Source organism: Toxotes jaculatrix, chromosome 19, assembly GCF_017976425.1.
Source record: "Toxotes jaculatrix isolate fToxJac2 chromosome 19, fToxJac2.pri, whole genome shotgun sequence".
Taxonomy (NCBI): Eukaryota; Metazoa; Chordata; class Actinopteri; family Toxotidae; genus Toxotes; species Toxotes jaculatrix.
The window spans coordinates 5509874-5529029 of NC_054412.1; the positions used below are offsets into that span (position 1 = coordinate 5509874).

General features: G+C 40.3%; 2 protein-coding genes across 9 annotated transcripts in view; one reads left to right on the plus strand and one right to left on the minus strand.

Moving 5' to 3' along the window:
• Window positions 1-7157, minus strand: part of lama2 (laminin, alpha 2) — a 150280-nt gene extending 143123 nt beyond the window's left edge. For all 8 annotated transcript variants that reach the window (XM_041064268.1, XM_041064266.1, XM_041064267.1 and 5 more), the window contains exon 1: window positions 6983-7157. In XM_041064268.1, the coding sequence (XP_040920202.1) occupies window positions 6983-7049 (67 nt within the window). In that variant the 5' untranslated portion in view covers window positions 7050-7157. The remainder of the gene's footprint in view (window positions 1-6982) is intronic.
• A 1620-nt stretch (window positions 7158-8777) lies between these two features.
• Window positions 8778-18665, plus strand: LOC121199942 (vesicular inhibitory amino acid transporter-like). The gene is made up of 9 exons (XM_041064959.1): window positions 8778-8831; window positions 8945-9123; window positions 9208-9844; window positions 14752-14888; window positions 15169-15295; window positions 15712-15914; window positions 16729-16966; window positions 17227-17389; window positions 18346-18665. Exons 1-9 carry the CDS (start codon window positions 8778-8780, stop codon window positions 18663-18665), a joined length of 2058 nt encoding a protein of 685 aa, XP_040920893.1.
• Window positions 18666-19156: the final 491 nt, after the last annotated feature.

Genomic DNA, 19156 nt, shown 5'->3' on the forward strand with positions numbered 1-19156 from the left:
TGGGCTTCAGAAAATTGAAACAGCGTTTTTCCTCTTTCCTCAGACATTTTATAGACAAAACAATTAATCAAGAAAATAATTAGTAGATTTATTGACAATGAACATAATTAGTTAGTTACGCAGGTGCAGCCCTTGGCATTTGATTAGAAAACGGAAAATGTGCATGACAAAACTGATTTTCTGTTTGATTATGTCACCCCCTTGACAGATGTTTTTCTGCTCTTTACTATTCAGGTTAGCTACCAAAAGTTACTACTGGAGAGCGATTTATCCACACAGCAGCAGCAGATGCGTGAGTAAATCTAAAAGGGTCAGAGGAGTGAAACCATTAAACTCACACCGGACCGGTGCTTCAGAGTGAAGATGGGTAATTTTGGTTGTTATTTCTGCTCATGAAATGCCCCACTGAAATTTACAAGTTGAAGCACACAGACAACATGACTTCACAAGATACTTATTTTTATTTTGAAGCCTCTTGACATGGAACATTGACGCTATTAGACAAATTTACTTGTATAAATTACCATTATTTTCCATGTAGTCCAAATTGCAAACACATGGGACTGTTTCTGACCTGAATGTGCCCTATAATATGGAAATGAAAAACAGGCTATGCTGGGAGTTGTACTCCAACCCTGCAGTCTTGTCATCCAACTTATTATACAATTTTCATGTACTTTCCAACAAATCCATATCACCGTCTTGCTTATTTTGTAGGTACAGTAAATAGCCTGGGTGCAGCAGCTGGTGCAAAGTCCCTCACTCACATACACAACCTGTATGAACTCGCACACAATTACCAATTCATCAACTCATGCCCTGTTTCTTTCTGTGTCTGAGCCCACAGTAGAATGGAGCTGGGCAGAGCAGCTATTGTGTCCCTGGTAGAATTAACTATTGATTTTCTCCTCAGCATTATCAATGCTGTTCTGACAACAAAACAGCTAGGAAACACTCACACTCATGGGCGTAAACACGCGCGCACAGACCTAGATTTTGTTCAGTTGGAAGATGTGCTTTGTAGGAGGCGGCACAGCCCCACAGGGAAAAGCACAAGTCAAATATTAACATGCTATTGTACACTAACAAATATACAAACAATGATAAATGCAAGTAATTAAAATATGCAAGACAAGCTGAACCAAACATTATGAGACTATCATCACACATGCTGTCCCATGAAACGTTACTGTTTATGTACTGCATTTTTATGCATTCTTTCTACAATCAGAAGAACACAGCATTTGTCCACATCAGACAGCCTGCATTATTCTCAAATTAATAGGGACACACTTGTATAATTACCATAAACAAATGTCACCATGGTCAAGTCAATTATCTTTTTCCAGTCACCAGTTTTGTTCGTCCAAACTGAGACCAGAAACCCCTTTGCTTTCTGTAATAAAGAAAATGTCGTTACTTGTCCTTTACCCCAGGGGCTGTTTACTCTTTTACTGAAATGGAAAAATGTGTCAGAAATAATGGTTTCATTCACTTTTCACTCCTTCCTCAATCTGCCATCCTCCACAATCCTGTGGATTTTTCACCAAAGCTAAACAAATTCACGGAAAACGGAGCATAGGGGCTTTTGCCGCCTGATCAATCTGATAACAGACTTTTTTTGTTCACAGCACTTATACAGCGTCATAATATTAATGACAAACAATTTATTTATGTTGAAATTCCCTATATGCCTCTCCTGATACACCCATTCCAAAAACTAATATGCTGTCAGAGCATACCTTACTGTTTGAAATCAGCAGGTATCATTTAGCTGCAAGCTAGCATCCTGACCTACTTCTGCCCCAAACTGTGACAAGTGTCAAGAAAGACATTAACCAACTAAGATTCAAAATGTCACAGTCACTGCAACCTTCCTCTGTGTTTTCTTCTTCAGCTTCCTCTGTCTTTCTTATTGACAGGAAGGAAGCAGCGCTGTTCCAACTTAGCACCTGGCTAATTTTAGCTCCCACAGGATTCCTCTAAAGTACACGGAGAGACAGAGACACACACACACCTGTTGGTTGTCATGTGATATGTGTCTTTGACACGATGTCCTTGATTAATTCTTGGCTGCATTAAAGCCGATGACAACTTCACAAACACGGTATGACAGTAAGCCACCAGCATATATGAAGATACAAATACAAGTGCTGTAATGAGCCTTTTCTCATACATGAAATCTGCCAAAATAAAATTACTCTTCAGCATAATACATTTTCTAAGCACAAGCAGACACACACAAGTGTCAGGCTGAGTGTGCAGAAAACAAGACAAACTTTCCTTCCTGGTGGGAGGCCAAATGAAGGATGAAGTGTTAAAAGTTAATTTTTATAATTAAATCAAAACGCCACAGGCACTGGTTCACACTATTTTCTTTTTATGTACCAAAGATTTTATATACAAAATGGTTAAATGATTATAATAAAAAAAAGATACGATAACTAAAGTTATTGGTAGTTGCATCCCTCATTATGTGTCTATGGTGCTCAACATAACAGTTGCTCAGTTACAAAAACAGCAGCGGAGACGAATACATAAACTTAAAGTGTACCAACAACAAAAATTTTGTTCTGTTTTTTATTCTAAGCCCACCTCTAAAATACAGCACTCATCGCATCCACAATCTGCATTCATCTGCATGTTTTAACAAACTACATATAATTTTGCCATAGAACCTGTTATTACAGTACAAAGCCAGCAAGACTAAACCATTCTTCATCCTTCCGATCTTCATGATTTCTTTTTTTCCTCGTCACCTTCCTTCCTTCCCTCCCTCCCTTCTACTTATTTTCTAGGCCACATTTATTATATTCACTGAATTTGGGTCCCAGTCTGAGGAAAAAGTCTAAGGGCTTTCCCTCTGGTGTATTCCATCAAATCCATTCAGCTAAGCTCGGCTGCTTTCACATTAACACAGCAGACTGAGATCAACATATTTTAGAAACATCATGACATTGGGATGAATTCACCTCATAAAAATGTTGATTTCTCTGATGGGCAGAAAAACCCATTCTGGATTCACATCGCATTCACTGCGATACCTCTGGTGGGTTCACATCACATCGCATTTAGCCTGGCTTGATTAAATCCACATTACCATAAACCATAAACACATCTGTATTTGCTCTGAAGAGACCTTTTATCTACAAATTAACTACTTTTTTTTAATATATTTTCAGCACAGATCCACCCGAAGAGAAACTCTCTAATAAGATCAGGCCACACCTTTGATTATGCCAAAGTCTGACGGACATCGACAGGGAAATTAATACGTTTTCTCAGCCTTCCTGACATGTTTGCTTTTTTGAAGACGCAGTATGAGGTTTCTGCAGGACAGTGATATTTTGACTAAGTCACACGGATTTGCAAAATAAAAACGTTGATTTCTCAGTTGGTTTACAACCCTTGTCTGGATTCATTCCACACTGTTCTCTCTAGTGAGTTTACTTCACATCCATTCATGCAAATCAGGCTGGTAACATTCACATTAATACGCACCAGCTCCAACAAGTCAACTTTTCTGGCAACTTCTCAGAACTTTTCAAATCTTCCCCAGTGACAGCCGCACATTCTTGACATTTTACTATCTTTTATCAATATAGTTGTTTGGCTTGGCTCTAGAGTCTTATGCACTATACTGACTCCTCCGAAAGTCAGAGTTCAACGCTTATATTGAAAGAAGACTCATATTGACGTGGACTATAGGAACACAAGGTCTTGAAATAAGCGAAGTAATTCACAGTGTACGAGCCAGTTTTGTTTGTTTACTGCTGACTGCACTGGACTTTTCTGGAGCTGCACCGGAATTAGTTTTTGACTCAACACTTAGGATTACAACTAATGATTACTATGGGTTAAGCTACAATTTTTTTCTTCCAGTGCCTATAAAATGGCAGAAACAGTGAAAAATGGAGAAAAAACTGTAGAAAAATGTGTTAACATGCCATCCCATTACTCATATCAAGAAGATGATCCAAATAAATAGGGTTTTTAGGCTTTTAAACAATGACTCAATCATCAAAATTGTTGTCAATTTATTTTCTGTTGACTGACCAATCGATCAGTAAACAAAATGTTTCAGTACTAACCTAGTTCATTAATCGGTTCTGCGATAAAGGTTTGATCAGAGGCCAGTAGGATCTACAGTGTTCAGCAATCTTTCTGCCCAGCTCTCCTGCAAATTTGCTTGAATTTGTGTAATGTTGCAAAAAAAAAATGTTTTTCCATCTTTCAAACTTTGATACTGAGGAAACTGTTCTGAAATGTTCCATTTCCATTCACCTTGTTTTTGTTTGTGTATACTTTCAATTCCCTTCAATTCCCACTTGACTCCATCTCACTGCTTCAACCACATCCTCTCTCTCAAGTCCTCTGAACTCTACCTGTTCACCCATCCTCCCTCTACCGCTGACGTTTCCTCCAATGCATAATGACTCTTGAACGCACCCTCCTTCCTCTTTCCTCTCTATTTCAGCCCTCCTCCTCTTCTCTTTCTGATTATCTCCCGGTGTCTCTCTGAGCTCTGTCGCTGATAAAGAGCATGCCTGGTTGACACGCCTGGTAATGAGGCTCCTCACACAGATGGCCTCTCCCGCCCTCCTCTACTCACTTTCTCTCCCTCTCACTCACACTCACACACAGTATGCAGAAACACACACATCCTGACGGTAACCCCCCCATCCTCCCCTCTGCAGGAGGTCCAAAGCACTCCTGGGTTTAACAGTAGCTGGAGATGTTTTGAAGAGGATAAATAGAAAAAAGCGTGACGAGCATTAGATTTGTCTCATGTTCCAAGCAACAGTCACCAACACCAAACAATCGCTCCATAGACACACACGTGCAAGCAAACTCTACACACACTCCTATGTTCAAAAGGCTTCTTCATGCAGTGAAAGTATTTGTTTTTATCTCACAGAAATGCCCAATTCTACATCATTTTGTGGTTAAACGGGACAATTTGCCTTACAACTCAAAGACTGGTATTTTGCATGAATACTTTGACTCTCATTGTGCTTCATCTTATATTGATTTTGTCCCTGCTGTCAGTCCCCATCTCTGCTGAAGGCTTTTGTTGCTCATTTTTCATTGTTGACCATGTCACAGCCCTACCACACACAGCACATAATTAATCTTTCACAGCCTCACAAATAACCAAGCAGAAGAGCAGCAGCCGTTTTCTTCAATAGCATTTCGGGATCTTTAAACCAAAATTACTAAAATAAATAAATAAACATAAAATATTTTCTCACGTAACCTCAGTGGCATCCAAGCATGCATATTGACATGGCTTTATTTATTTGTTGGGGTTTTGATTCATTCAGAGATTTTGCCACACAACAATACAACAGAGATGAAATGAATTTTGTTTGTGTTGCTCAAAGCATTGAAAATAATATTTTAAAAACATTCAGCATCAATGTGTCTTTCCAGAAACAGCATCCCTGTTAGTCTGGATTTTCGACAGAACACACAGAACAGTTTTCTTCTTTTATCCAGAGATACTGGGACACAGTTTACACAGTTTCTGGCACATTGATGCAAACCGCTTTAAATGTCATCTTCAATAAATTGAGAGCCACAAATGAAATTAAATTCGCCCTCATTGTGCTGGGGTGGTGGCAGAAAATTCAGACATGGAGATATAAAAAAAACAAACCACTACCTGTCTGGCTAAAGCCTGTTAGATATTAATAAGAAAATGTTCTTTTGATAATTTGGGTGAACAGACACTTTAAGTCATGTTGCGAGGGGGTTGATAGCTTTTTCGTAGGAATGTGCCAAGGCCCGCCTCTCAGTCAGTAAACTAACAGAACACAGACACACCATAGAAACTCGACAGTCAACAACCCGTACAGATGTACATAACCTGTAAATGTATGCTTTACCCATTTTACTTGGAAAATAAATAAATAAACATCACTTACAATAAGAACTTAACATCATTCTGAAAGTAACATCCTGGCGAACCACAGAAAATCCAAAACCAATATGGTACACAGTCAAAGGCAAAAGCAGATAACTGACTGTTTGCCAAAAATATCTTATCTTACTAACCGCATCTTCTAAATCATCTTCTGATTTTTACCTATGGAACAGAGCCATATGGTTTATACAGCTGAATACATACCAGTGTGTACAGTCTGCAGTGTGTGTGTGTCTCATGCATTGGAAATATGTGACAGGGTGAAAAGCAAGACTCCCAAGGGGGTACACATAACGTGTGAGACTAAATGACATACTAAGTGCACACTGGATAATCACAAACTCTGTTTGCTAAGCAGTCATCACAAAAAGGCCAGCCAAGTGACATCTATTTGTGTTCTATTAGTACAAACAGTACAGCTATGTCAAGGTCTGTCAAGCTGAAGTTCAGTCCCTTAATTTGATTTATGAGTCTAAAATTAACAGCTAATATGAGCATTTCTCTGACCCCAGATGATTAACAATGCTTTTCAATGTCTTTCACAAAAACATCACAAACAACAAACCAAACAGGCCAAAACCTTTCTAAAGTAATTTACAAGCATCTGACTCTTTTTCATCCGTGCTCTGTTGTCACTCAAGTTAAAGGCTAAAGGCTTTTGTTTGTTTGTTTGTTTGTTTTTGTCGCTCATTTACAGGTAGGTTTGTTGTAATTCTGCCACTGAAGAGATTTTCCACATGATTTGCCCTCTTCTGTTAATGATAAGGAAACATAAGCAAGCAAAGGCGATGGTTTTTCTACTTTGTGAGATTTTTCTTGCTTACCAAAGGTTTAAATATCCCTCCAAGCAGTCAGACGTGACTTTTTACCCATTTAGCTAGCCCGTGTAAAGGTGTAGCTAGCTAGACTGATTAGCTCATTAAGGGAGATGAGCAGCCGCCCTGAGTGAATGACACTGAGCTCATTTGAGTGTTGTTCGGCGGTGAGTGATCCTCGCCGAGCCGTGTATTGGTGTTATCGATCAGTAATCATGTCTATCAGTGTCTGAGGACTCACCTCTCTGCTGGGCACGGCACCGGTGCCACAGAAAAACGGTCAACAGCGCGAGCAGGAGCCGCTTCATTTTCCGTGCAATCTGAAAGTTTGATATCCCGCCGCGCGCGCTGTGCAGTCCGCGCTGTCCTCTCGCGCGGCTTCGTGTTGAGTTTGATGGAGGAAAAGTTTGAGAGAAGTTGACCCAAACTCTCCCGCTCTGTACACTCCTCCTCCTCCTCCTCTCTTCTCCACTCCTTCTCTCAAGGGTCAAAACAGGAGCAGAGGGGAGAGATGCATTAAATATGGGAGAGGTGGGGGGGTGGGGGGGGTCCTATCTAAAAAGAATAATGATTTTATTTTTAGATAGACAGTGGTTGACATCTTTTACTTGAGTGACCTAAACGTAGCAATACAATTACTATTTTGAAATAAATAAGTAAATAAATAATTAAATATTCAAACTCCTGCACTGAATTTTAGTCGGGCAGAAGAACAGACATCTAGCACCAAAATGCACCATCAGTTGTAAGGTGCCCATTAGGAAACAGAAGGACCCCCAACAAAGTTAGATTTGTGATGCATTTAGGTGAAAACAGCCCTTTCACGTTTCCGCTGGTTGATACGAAGCTAATTTTAACGACTTTCTAAATAGTTACGCAGTTTTATCTGTTCCAGTGCATCATATTTTAAAACTGATATGATCCCCTTATCTCTTGTGTATTAGATATTACTTTTAGCCTATGTACATCAAATAAATGTAAAACAAATGAAACTGTACAAAATTTAAATGTAGTGGAGTAGAAGTGTGAAAGAGCATATCTAAAATCTGTACCTAAGTACAATACTCGAGCTCATGTACTTAGTTCCTTACCAGCACTGACATCAGTTAATTAAATCAGTTTCCTTTGTAACTGTACCTGAATTGGGGTAATCAGATTACTTTTTGCTGTGGTCCACTGAGCTTGTAAGCAGAATTTTAAGTAACAGCTGGTAACAAACATGAACATGTGAGACTGTCTGAGCGTGAGGCAGGTGCTGCCGCACTGAAATCCATAAAGGGTTTTTAAAACATGCATCAGTGTGCTGCTGTGGAACTGGAGCAGTTTTGGAAATAAAAGCCTGAGATGCTACAAAACAAATGAAAGATTGCATCAGCACAGCTTTGGCTACCACAAACAAAGTAGCACAGAGGGGGAAAGAAAAAAGGAGGAGAGTTGAAAAGAACTAAATGGAGCACAGAGAACTTCAGATCTGAGGAGAGCAGGGCAGAGTCCGACACAAGCGTTGGTCCATTTGAGTTCATCCAGTCACATGCACTTCTGTTCTATGGCTCCTCCTGCTGCCCTGCACAACTCACCACACTCTGGGGCAAAACTTGGTGTGATCACTTAAAAAGCACAGGCAGATGAGTATAGAGAGGCATGAAATGAAAAAGGAGTATTTTATCCTTTGTAGAGAAGTTTTGCTGCTTAACTCAAAAAAATTCTTGTTGCTTTGATGCTTTAACAGATTCAAAATGAGACTCTAGATGAAGATGAATAATTTAACAACATAGTAAGTTGTTAAATTATGACCTACAGTTGGTAACTATCAAAAACAACTACTTAAGTCTGTAGGTTGGATTTTTTTTTTATTACAGCATTTTATACTTTGTAGTGGTGTGTAAAATGATTATATTTATTTATATAGCAAAAAAATAAAAAAAAAGAAGTAAGCCAATTTTTTGCCCTCCACCACATCAGTGAGTGTACTTATCTACCATGCAGGCCATTATAGCTGTTTACTCCTTCACTGTTGAAAACACTGGCATATTATAATGTTACAGCTCACCAACTTGTCAATCGCTTCACACACCTGTGCATGTGAGCAGGTGTGCTTATGGCATTGTGTCTGTGGGTCCTGTGTTTGAACAGTTACTTTGTAGGCAGATATTGTGAGTTTGTGTGTCTGTGAGTTTTTGTATGAGTGTGTTTATGGGTCCAGTGTCAGTCAAGCTCCCTCCAGACCCTTAGACCTCCACATGCAGAGAGGCTGACTGCGCAGACTGTGAAGCCGAAGATGGACTCTCTTCACTGGGCTCGGAGCTTTGGGCAACCCTGGAGTGCTGCTGGGTCTCTGTGGGGTTGGGCAGTGTCAAGGCTGCAGCTGGACTGGACAACAAGGTGAGTCACATGGTAGGATATAGTTATTTCTTATTTTACAGAAACCATTAGTTCAAAATGTAATAAAGTGGATTTGATCAGCAGATTCTTTCAGGAGGATGAAGAGATGCTGGTTCTGACCCATAGTGATGAGTTGAACAGAACCTATGGTGAGGCCAACAGAAGCAACAAAGCCTCATTCAGTCAAAACAACCTGTCTCTGACTGAGCAAAACGCCCCCAATAGGAATCCAGCAGGATCCAGCACCGCATTACAGGATAATAGTCCAACTTTTAAAGAAACCAAAGCAACTGTAATCTCCACTGGAGCCAGGACCATCACCATAACTTCCGCAGTGTCCACTGCAGACTCCCGTTGGTTAAAAAACACCACAAGTTACGGCAAAGGAAAAAGATCCTCTGAGATGCAAGCTGACGAGATGGGAAGCAACAGTGAGGAGAACCTGAGTTTCAACCAGGACCAGGGTAACACGAGCAGATCCCACAGGCTGGCTGGGCTGCTCAGGGGGAATATACAAAAGCAAAAACTCTCTGAAGATGGAGAGGAGCAAAGCGAAGGAAAGGAAATGGTGGAGGTGACCTCTCAGTTCTGTACCTGCCCTGAAGAAGAGAGAGCGAGGGTGAGTCTGGCTGATCCATGTCAGAGCACCAGTGCCGGTCTGAGTCCCTCTCCCACCATCACCGCCTGGGAGGCTGGCTGGAATGTAACAAATGCTATACAGGTACACTTGCATAGTACATGTGCATGCTCAGAAATATTTCCTATACATAAGAAAAGTGAAAACAAAGAGATGACAAAAGAGTGACTTTAAAGGACCGTTTCAGATTAATGCAAGCCAATGCTGAACTACACCATAGTGTTTTAGACTTATGAATACATGTTCCTACTTTTCAGACTGCAATGTCATGTCACAAACAGTTTTTGATCCCCGTTTCCTTGAGCAACACACATGATCCCAAATGGCTCCTGATATGTATATGTAAGGGAAAACATCCTTTTGGGCACAAGCCTCTGCCAAATGGTAATATGCCTAGAATGAAGAACGACTTGGACAAAAATTATTTAATTATATAATAATAATGAGCAATCATTTTGTTGGTTCAGTTTCAGCATTTCATTCCTCCTTTTTCATCCAAACTTTGTCTTTCTGTCTTTCCTCTCATGGAAGACAAATGCAAAATGGAAATGGCATCTGTTCAGGCGCCAAGCTGCACACTACATTCAAAAAGCATTACGCTTGCAGACCATTTAATCCGCTCCCATTGTGTTTCAGTATTACTAAACAATGCTTTGTGGTCTTGCAGGCTGTTTGTCAGGCACTCTCCAGTCCCCGTAATCAAATAAAGCGTGAATCAAATCGTTTTAAAAAAAAAGAAAAGCTCCCATTCACAGTGTGTCCTCATGGCGGTAATGCTAATAGCTTATTATGCTGTAAATGCTGGGCCTTATTCAACCGCTGCACTCGTGTAAATGTGTTCCTTCACTGAATAACTGTAGTGTAATTGAACAGCGTCACTGGGTCCATAGGGAATACATTATGACATGAGGATATCAATACAGCAAACGCTGGCATACACACACACATACACACGCACACGCATATACACACATGCTAACAAATGAAAACAAGTGCAAGCAAAACATTCCTTCAGGAAATGAGGTGACTTTACATCAGATGCTTTTGCGTCAGATTGCTGTATACATAGATTTACAATCACCACCATCACTGCTGATCAACAGAAGATATGTTATGGATAAACAAGTATTTCTGCTTGGTTTATTGATGCTAGTCTATCTATCTGAGTGCCAGGATTTTTTCCCCCCCATGTTTCTGTGCCAGACAAGGCACAGAAACACGATCCCTGATGGAAGGCGAGTCTGTGATGTTTTCCATATTACTGATTTAAATTGCCAACTCAAATCTATTAATTCTTACTTCTGTTACCTCAGTGCTTCAAGCTATATTTGAATTCCATTTGTCCCCACAACCAGTCTGTGATTTGAATAGTTCCTATTTTACCGTATTTTCCTTTAGTATGTGTTTTTTAAAACTCTGCTAAAATAGTGTCATGTTCTTGCTAGGACTGTTGGGTCGGTTGATGATTTATAGGTTATTCATTACCTGCAGCACACTCTAATCAGGAACCTTAACCAAATAGATTGCTCTATAATCCCTTTGGCTGAGGTTAGAGATACGTTGAGGTGACTGCTGCATTCTAACACAGCAAAAAAAAAAAAAAGATTCTTTTTATTTAAGGGGATGATTCACCAGATGGTTGAAGTGTTTATGACCTCAGAAACTGATGGATGACCACATAGGAACGATAAAAGAAGCAGACTGTGTCTGATGTATAAACACCTATCAATTAAATAATCACAGATCCATTTAAGGTTCTAACAGATGTCTTAATAATGGGAAAAAAGATCAGCAGTTTTATCTCCTATCAAGGCTACAAAGAAAATATGTATTTTCCAGTAGTTGTTTATTGATGCCAATATAACTGACTATCTGCCAGCTTAATAAAGTTTTTATTAGAAAGCAAATTTGCTGCCAGAAATGCAAAAATCAGCTCCCACTCCTCAAGGCTTGGGAATATGAAACTCAGTTTGAATTCCAACCTGATTGTTAATGAGGGAGCTGCAGTTTAGATAAGAGATGTCGACCTTTTGTTTTAGACACTGAGAGAGACTGATATTAATTTAACTGCCTATGATCGAAGGGACTGTCTGTTTATTACATTTTTGCCCTTGAACTGGATTGAAAGTTCTAAAATGTGATTTTCAAGTCCAAACACATGCCATGGGGAAATAAAGAATGTCCCCAATTTGTTTTGGAAGGATTGCTGTCAAAAGTTATTTGTTCTTCACTCTGCCAACTTTATCCCAAGACCCTGCAAAAATCTTAGACTGAGTAAAAGCTGCAGGTTAATGCATTTTAAAAAAGTACACTTCCATCAGTTATTTGGTACATTCTTCCTTTCTCATCATCATCATCATCAGTGTCACTATTATCCTCATTAGAAATATTAATGAAGTGTCATCTAAGGTTGCACCTAACAATTATTAATTATCAATTAATCTTCTGATTGTATGTATATAAATGGCTAGAAAAAAAGTCCAGAATCTCAATTATACTTTGAAAGAGCCCAAAGCGATATTGTCTAATTACGTGTTACTCACTATACTATGAAACTTTTCATGATCATGATCAACAACAAAGAAAGTAACAAAATCTAATGTCTCAATGCATTTCATTAACTCTGAAATGTACTTTACCTGTGAACAAAAATCCTGTGAAAATTACATTTGTCCACAACAAAAGGTTTATGAGACAAAGGCACAAATTGGACACATCCTTTTTCATAGTTTTTAAATTTTGGCCCAACAATTTTGATTGAACATTTGTCATGCTGAAAAAAAAAAGTCTCTTTGAGTTTTTTAAATGTCAAGCCTGCCTGTTTCTACTCACGTCTGCTCCCCCTAATCCCCCCATGGAGGGGAAAGACATTTCTCTATCACTTTCTGTGCACAGGGCATGTACTTGCATAAAATATTGTGCATGACCTGAAGGGCAGTAGTTGAAATCTTGCACCGGGGAAGTCCAGACAGGAGCAGTGAATATGTAATAATCCTAAATTTTTTTTTTCAGCATGTGTCGCCAAGATCCCCTGGATGCTTGGTGGCTGATGTTAGGCATGTGGAGGATGAAAAAGAGCATGTGTGCTTGGTCAACATGGCCTGAATAAGCAGATTTTAGAGGTGTCTTCGGGGTCAGACTCTGGCAGATGGAGCTGAAAAGAATCATCTTTTTCTACATCTTCTTCAAAGCCAATCAGGGATTTCTTTCCTCCCTCATTGTACCCCTTTGTGATTGGAAGCTAGTTCAGGTTGTGCTCAGAGTAACCAATGAGGAATTAGCTGGCAGAAACACAGAGGGAAGTGCAGGGGGAGAGAGAGGAGATGAAATCAGATACTTGAGCGTCAGATTTCTCTCAAACTGCTTTCATCCCCAGCAGCTCCATTTGAACATCAAAGCTCTATCAGCATATGCCTAACAGACACCAGTTACAAAATAGTAACTTGAAAGAGAGAGAATGTGTGCTTGTCTGTTTATGCATCCACAGTGTGTGTTTGTGTCTGCGGTCTATGATGTGCTTCCATAACTCTCTCAGTGAGTCTCTGTGTCTCCATGTTCCAACATTCAAAACACAGCAGCTCCATCAAAGTAGCTGGTTGTCTCCTCTGATCTCCTCCTCCTCCTCCTCTTCCTCCTTCAACCTCCTGCTCTCTAGTCACGAGGTCGCACCTCTCCTTCCTCCTTCTCCCCTTTTCCTTCTCTTTCTCTATGCTCTTTTTCTCTTCCCTCCCCCTTTCATCTCCATTCCCTCTCCTCCTTGCTTCTCTCTCTGGCAGTCAGTTACGTTTTTGCTTGGTGATGGGCCAAACCCCGACTCTTCTCCTCCTTCTGCTCCTGCTGGTCTCCTGCCTCCTCGAACTCTCTGGGCATCATGCCAAAAGTCTCCTCTCGCCTCCTCATCATCAAACCGTGAACGGTCCTTTCTACTCTTCCTTTTCCTCTTTAACTGTCACCCCTATTCTTTCTTCTCCTCTTCTCAAAGTTTTTGAATTTCAATGATTTTCTGAGATTATTTCTTAGAGAGACAAGTTATGACTGCGTAAAATGAGCACCCTGCAGTGTGTCAAGATTGTCTGACTTTGAGATCTAATGCGTTGTATGTTCTTTGATACCTTGTTTACAGGAACCATACCCCGATTTTAAAAGATGTGTTGATACAGATGTCATTTCTCAAGATTTTCATCAGGTCTCTCACAAACCCTTTTACATTTTGCTGAAAATTGTATTGTAGAGTTTGTATATATTTGTGTCACACCTTCATAGCGTGTTCTTTTCAACTGTGATTTACGTACATTTTGCATTGTTGTAATATATTTAACAATTACTCAGGCCAAGGATTTTGCTGGCTCAGGAGTTTTTCACCCCAATGATGTGTTGGGTCAGGACACCCTGTTGTAGACTAGACCAGACTGAAGGTTTTTAGGTGTCTCCGCCAGTTGCAATTGCGGGTCATTGGTGAGTATGGTGAGTGCGCTGAAGAGCCTTTTCTACAGCCCACCCACAGTACATGCCTGGGAATTACATGCTTTAACATGTTGATACAGTGCACATATATATAAAATTCCTCTTTGATTTGTCTTTTTCACAATTCTTTATTGCACTCTAGTCTTTTTGCACCTACGAAATCTGAAACAGGAAAAACTTGCCTTGTGCTGTAAACCAACACAGTAATAAGTGACACAGTGGAATATAATTGAAAATCAAAAGAAGTGCAGAGGGTGTTTTCTTTTTATTTGATAGTATGACAGTGTAGAGGCAGCAAATACAGGGATGAAGAGGAGGTAATGATATGCCACAAAGCTCCCCTGCCAGAATCAAACCAGAAATATTCCATGTTATTTTCCATGGACTACCAGGGCACTCCACGTGAGACTTTTTGAGGCATCTTTTTAATTGGGGTCTTGTTCTCTTCTCATTTCTTAGTTTTCTCACTAACCTCTTAAACCTGCTTCTCCATGTTCTATCTTTCCTTCTCTCTTTCTTCTCCTCAGGGCATCTTTGTGTTGGGTTTACCCTTTGCTCTGGTCCAGTCAGGTTACGCAGGTCTGGTTCTGTTGGTTCTGTCGGCCTGGGTCTGTAACCACACAGGGAGAATCCTGGTGTCCTGTCTATATGAAGAGGAACAAAGGTAGGGGTTTTCCATGATATGCTACTTATTTGATGTTGGTTATCCAACTACAATATTAGTTCATAATCAGGTTACTGATTCATGATGAAAACGCTCTTCATCACTTTAGTTAACTTTCTATTTAGCTGCATTTCGCTAAGTTTGAATTTTATTGGAGCTTTTGTCTCAGTTTTTTCAGCAATGGTAACCATCAGTTCATCATGATCATCAGCTGATCATCAGTTTGTATCATACACACGTTATCATGGTTTGCTGTTGTGAAGGTGTTTGTGTCTCTCAGTGGGGGGTCTGGCTCGGTGTCAAAGGTCCGAGTCAGACACAGCTACCAGGACATAGTGGAGGCTTGCTGCAAAGGACTGTGGCCAAACTGGTCTGGACTGGGGGGCTGGATGGTTAATGTAGCTCAGGTAACACACACATAACACCTAAATATAAACAAACTCACACATCCTCCATTCTGTAAATCGGTCTGGACAGTTCTATAAACTGAGACTTGAAACCTTATTTTCTTTAAAACAAGTGAAACAGTCTTTGAAGTTTTGGGAAGAAGTGGCAGTAACTTTAAACACCCTGTCGCTTTTGAGAGTATTTATTTTCGGTTGAGAAAAACCCTTCATTCACTGAATTGCACTGGAAACCTGTGAAATTACATCATTCTTTTGGATCATTGCATTGACAAACATACGATTTTTGGGACTTAATCCCAGACCACTTAACTTGTCTAGATTCCTCTAACATTATTTATATACGATTTAAGATTTACAGCGTAGAAATGTATGAAGTAAACATCTCTTTCTGCACCCTGTTCACTTTCTTCCTCCAGGTCATTGAACTGTTAATGACCTGTACCCTGTATCTAGTTGTCTCCACCAGTCTGTTGTCTGACAGTCTGTCAGGAATGGCTGTTCCTAGATCAATATGTTCTCTGATCTCGCTGATGTTCCTGCTGCCCTGCCTGCTGCTGACTGATCTCAGACCAGTGTCCACACTCAGCCTGCTCTGCTCCCTCGCTCACATACTGATCAGGTGATTGAATAATAGAAGCAGACACCTTTGTTTCTGAATGAGTGGTGAAGTTGTGCATGCTGTCAGCTGATCAACATCAGCTGACAATCTCACCAGTCACGTCAAATCAAGACAACAGGGCGGTCTTTGCAATCTGTTCTCATTCTCACTCTTGTGATGATTCTGCAGCTGCTGCTGGTTAAGCGGTCTGCTCCCACCTGCTACACACCGCTGTCACTGGTTGTTTGATTTATTTCTAATGCCAAGTGCCTTTCATAAGACAAGGGAAATGGAACTGGGTCTTAGGGTTCTTCAGCTTATGGAGTTCTTAGAGCTCTCTGATCTCTTAGTGCTTTTCTTTGTCTTGTGCACATATACATTACTTCTCAGTTCAGTCCTCGATAATTCAAGACTTCAGCAGAGAGAGAAATATTTAGCCATGGCCTTTCCTGTTTTTGCTGAATCTCTTCCTGCTGCTTTCATTTATATGGGAATCAGCCACAGGAGCAGAAATTAAAAAAATAAAATCAAACATCATTGTCTGACATTTTTAAAATCTCCAAATTTGGAGATATATGTTTCCCTTTGGGACACTAATGTTTTATATGAAGTTAAAAATTGACTGATTAAAATTTACTGTCTCTTTTTTGTTGTTTTACTTTCTACCGCTTGTTTATTATTTCTTGCGTGATGTCCTCGTATGTCTTTATGTTGGGCTTCGGCCTTTATTGTCCTGTGTACCTGAGAGTAAACAGCTCTTCTCGGACTGTCATATATAAATAAAGAGCATGGTCTATTCTCTTTTTCTCTCCTTTTGTCTCTGACTTTCTGTCAGCCTTTTGGTCGTGCTGTACTGTCTGAGCCTAGCCAGCAGCTGGTCTTGGTCCTCTCTGTCTCTGTCTGTGGACCCGGAGGACTTCCTCGTTTCTGTGGGCGTCATCATCTTCTCCTACACCTCACAGATCTTCCTCCCTCCTCTAGAGGGCAGTATGGAGGACAGGAGACAGTTTAATGTTATGCTGGGCTGGACCCATGGTGCTGCCTGCATAATGAAAACCATGTTTTCTTTGCTGGTTAGTTGCTGCTTTATTGGTTGAACAGCTCATTTGATAATGTGAAAGATTTTCCACCTGAGAAGAATATCTTACACAACACACAATATTCCCCTGTACAAAAACATGTACAACAATAAAAAACTAATTAAACAAAAAAGGTGCACACATGTGGCTCAGGTTTTCTACCTGAAAACATCTGGTCTAATTAGAAGTATGAAGAAAGGACAGGCAAATGGTGAGATTGACTGATTATATGGATTGTTTTCTTCCTCCATTAGGCCGTGTTGACCTGGGGGGCAGAGACTAGTGAGGTCATCACAGACAACCTGCCCTCTGACCTTCGACCTCTGGTCAATCTGTGCCTGTTGGCGAAAGCCCTTCTGTCCTACCCTCTGCCGTTCTACTCTGCTGCTGGAATACTACAAACCTGTCTGCTCAGAGGTGAACGCTACAGACAGATCTCATTTATATTCAACCAACTGACCGTCTACATTCATTACATGAGTTTTGCTCCACAGAAAAGTTTTCTTTTTACCTGTGAAATAGGTGAGGTGTGATGGTTAAGATCAGTTTTAGATCTATGCCTAAAAGTTACATTGACAGCTATGTAGATCACACGTGGAGCCAGGAAGCTGCCGTGTCCTTTATATATTTATAAACAGCCTGAAGCCCAGAGAAGCAGAGCTGTGACTGGAGGTTTGCCTGTTCAAATCCCTGAATGGTCCCTGAAAAAAGAAACTGAATCACTGACATTTTTGCCTCCTCACATTGTCAAGTTGCCCGTGAGCAAGAAAATTGACATTTACTCATTGCTGCAGTGTGACAAAAGGTCTTTCTGGAGCAGACCATGAGTACCCAGTTTACTTTCTATTAAAAGTTTGTTTGACCCACAGAACACCACCCATGTTACATGCTGGCAAACATTGTTAATGTGTTGACTGTCTACACATTCGTCACCATGCTTGAACTTTGGTTGTTGTTGACTATCAACACTCATGAAGTCATCAGATTACGATATTTCCTTTTTCCCCAGGTGATGTAATGTAGTTTCATGACAAATAGTTGCTCTGGGTAAATGTAAAACATAAAAACAAAAAACTAAAAAAGAGGCCATTTAAATCTTCCCAGTATCTTGACAGTATCTTTTTAAAATGCAGTTGTCCTTTAAATCGTGTTATTTAAATGGTACATGTGCTACTTCATTACATTGATGTCACACTGTGAATAATGAAAATGATATTTGGTAGTTTTAAAGTGACACCTCTGCACAGATCCAGTTGGAAAACAATGAGTCAGAACAGAAGAAACCATAAACAAAAGTTAATTGAGGGTCAACACAACCTGACACCAACAGCTCTGTGTCTCCTCTCAACTTCTCGTCTTCAATCTGTCTCCAGACTCTGCTGTCTCATTGTACTCCAAACACGGAGGTCAAGGTGTGTCTCGTCCGGCCCTGCTTGTCCGCGGCGCCTTGCTGATGACATCATACCTACTGGCCCTGCTGGTGCCCAGGTTTTCCCTGCTGATGGGTCTGACAGGCAGCGTGACCGGGTCAGCCATGACGCTCATACTGCCGTGTCTGTTTCACCTCAGACTACACTGGGGTCGCCTCACTTTGAGGGACCGGCTGATAGATGTTGGTATACTGAGTCTAGGGGTCATCTGTAGTGTGTCTGGTGTGATTTGTTCAGTGAAAAGACTGGTGGAGGGCCTGTAGGAGGGGAGGATGGATGAATGGAAAGGTGAGCATGTGGACAGGTTAAGTTGGCCACTGTAAAAGACAGCTGCAGCTTCTCCTTTGCAATGATTTTTTGCATTTAAATAATGTATCAGTAAATGTTTACCAGTAGTTCTCAACCAGTTTTAAAAGCACAAAAGCACAGGTTGTTTTCATAATAATTTAAACTCTTCTGCTCAGCTGGTCATGTCTTTAGAAATTCTGAAAAGGCCTCTTAACGTTAGACTGGTTTTGTATCTTTAATTGTGTATTTATTTCAGTTTGAGGTGGAATTGGTAGAAATTTGTAGATGTATAAATTATTATCAGCATGCAACATTTAGCAGGTTATTGGACTTTTTTTCATGCAGTGATGATGGCAGAGAAAATCATCTACTTAGTGCTCAACATAAACCACAGCCAGAAAAACAATGGGATATTGTGAACATGCCCTCAGGTTAAATTTTATAGTATCTGCATATAGTGAAAAAG

Coding starts and splice junctions, on each gene's coding strand:
- LOC121199942 (XM_041064959.1), top strand. CDS start 8,778: ATGTTACAGCTCACCAACTTGTCAATCGCTTCACACACCTGTGCATGT. Junction 8,832..8,944: donor ACACCTGTGCATGTGAGCAG/GTGTGCTTATGG, acceptor TTATGGGTCCAG/TGTCAGTCAAGCTCCCTCCA. Junction 15,915..16,728: donor CTCGCTCACATACTGATCAG/GTGATTGAATAA, acceptor ACTTTCTGTCAG/CCTTTTGGTCGTGCTGTACT.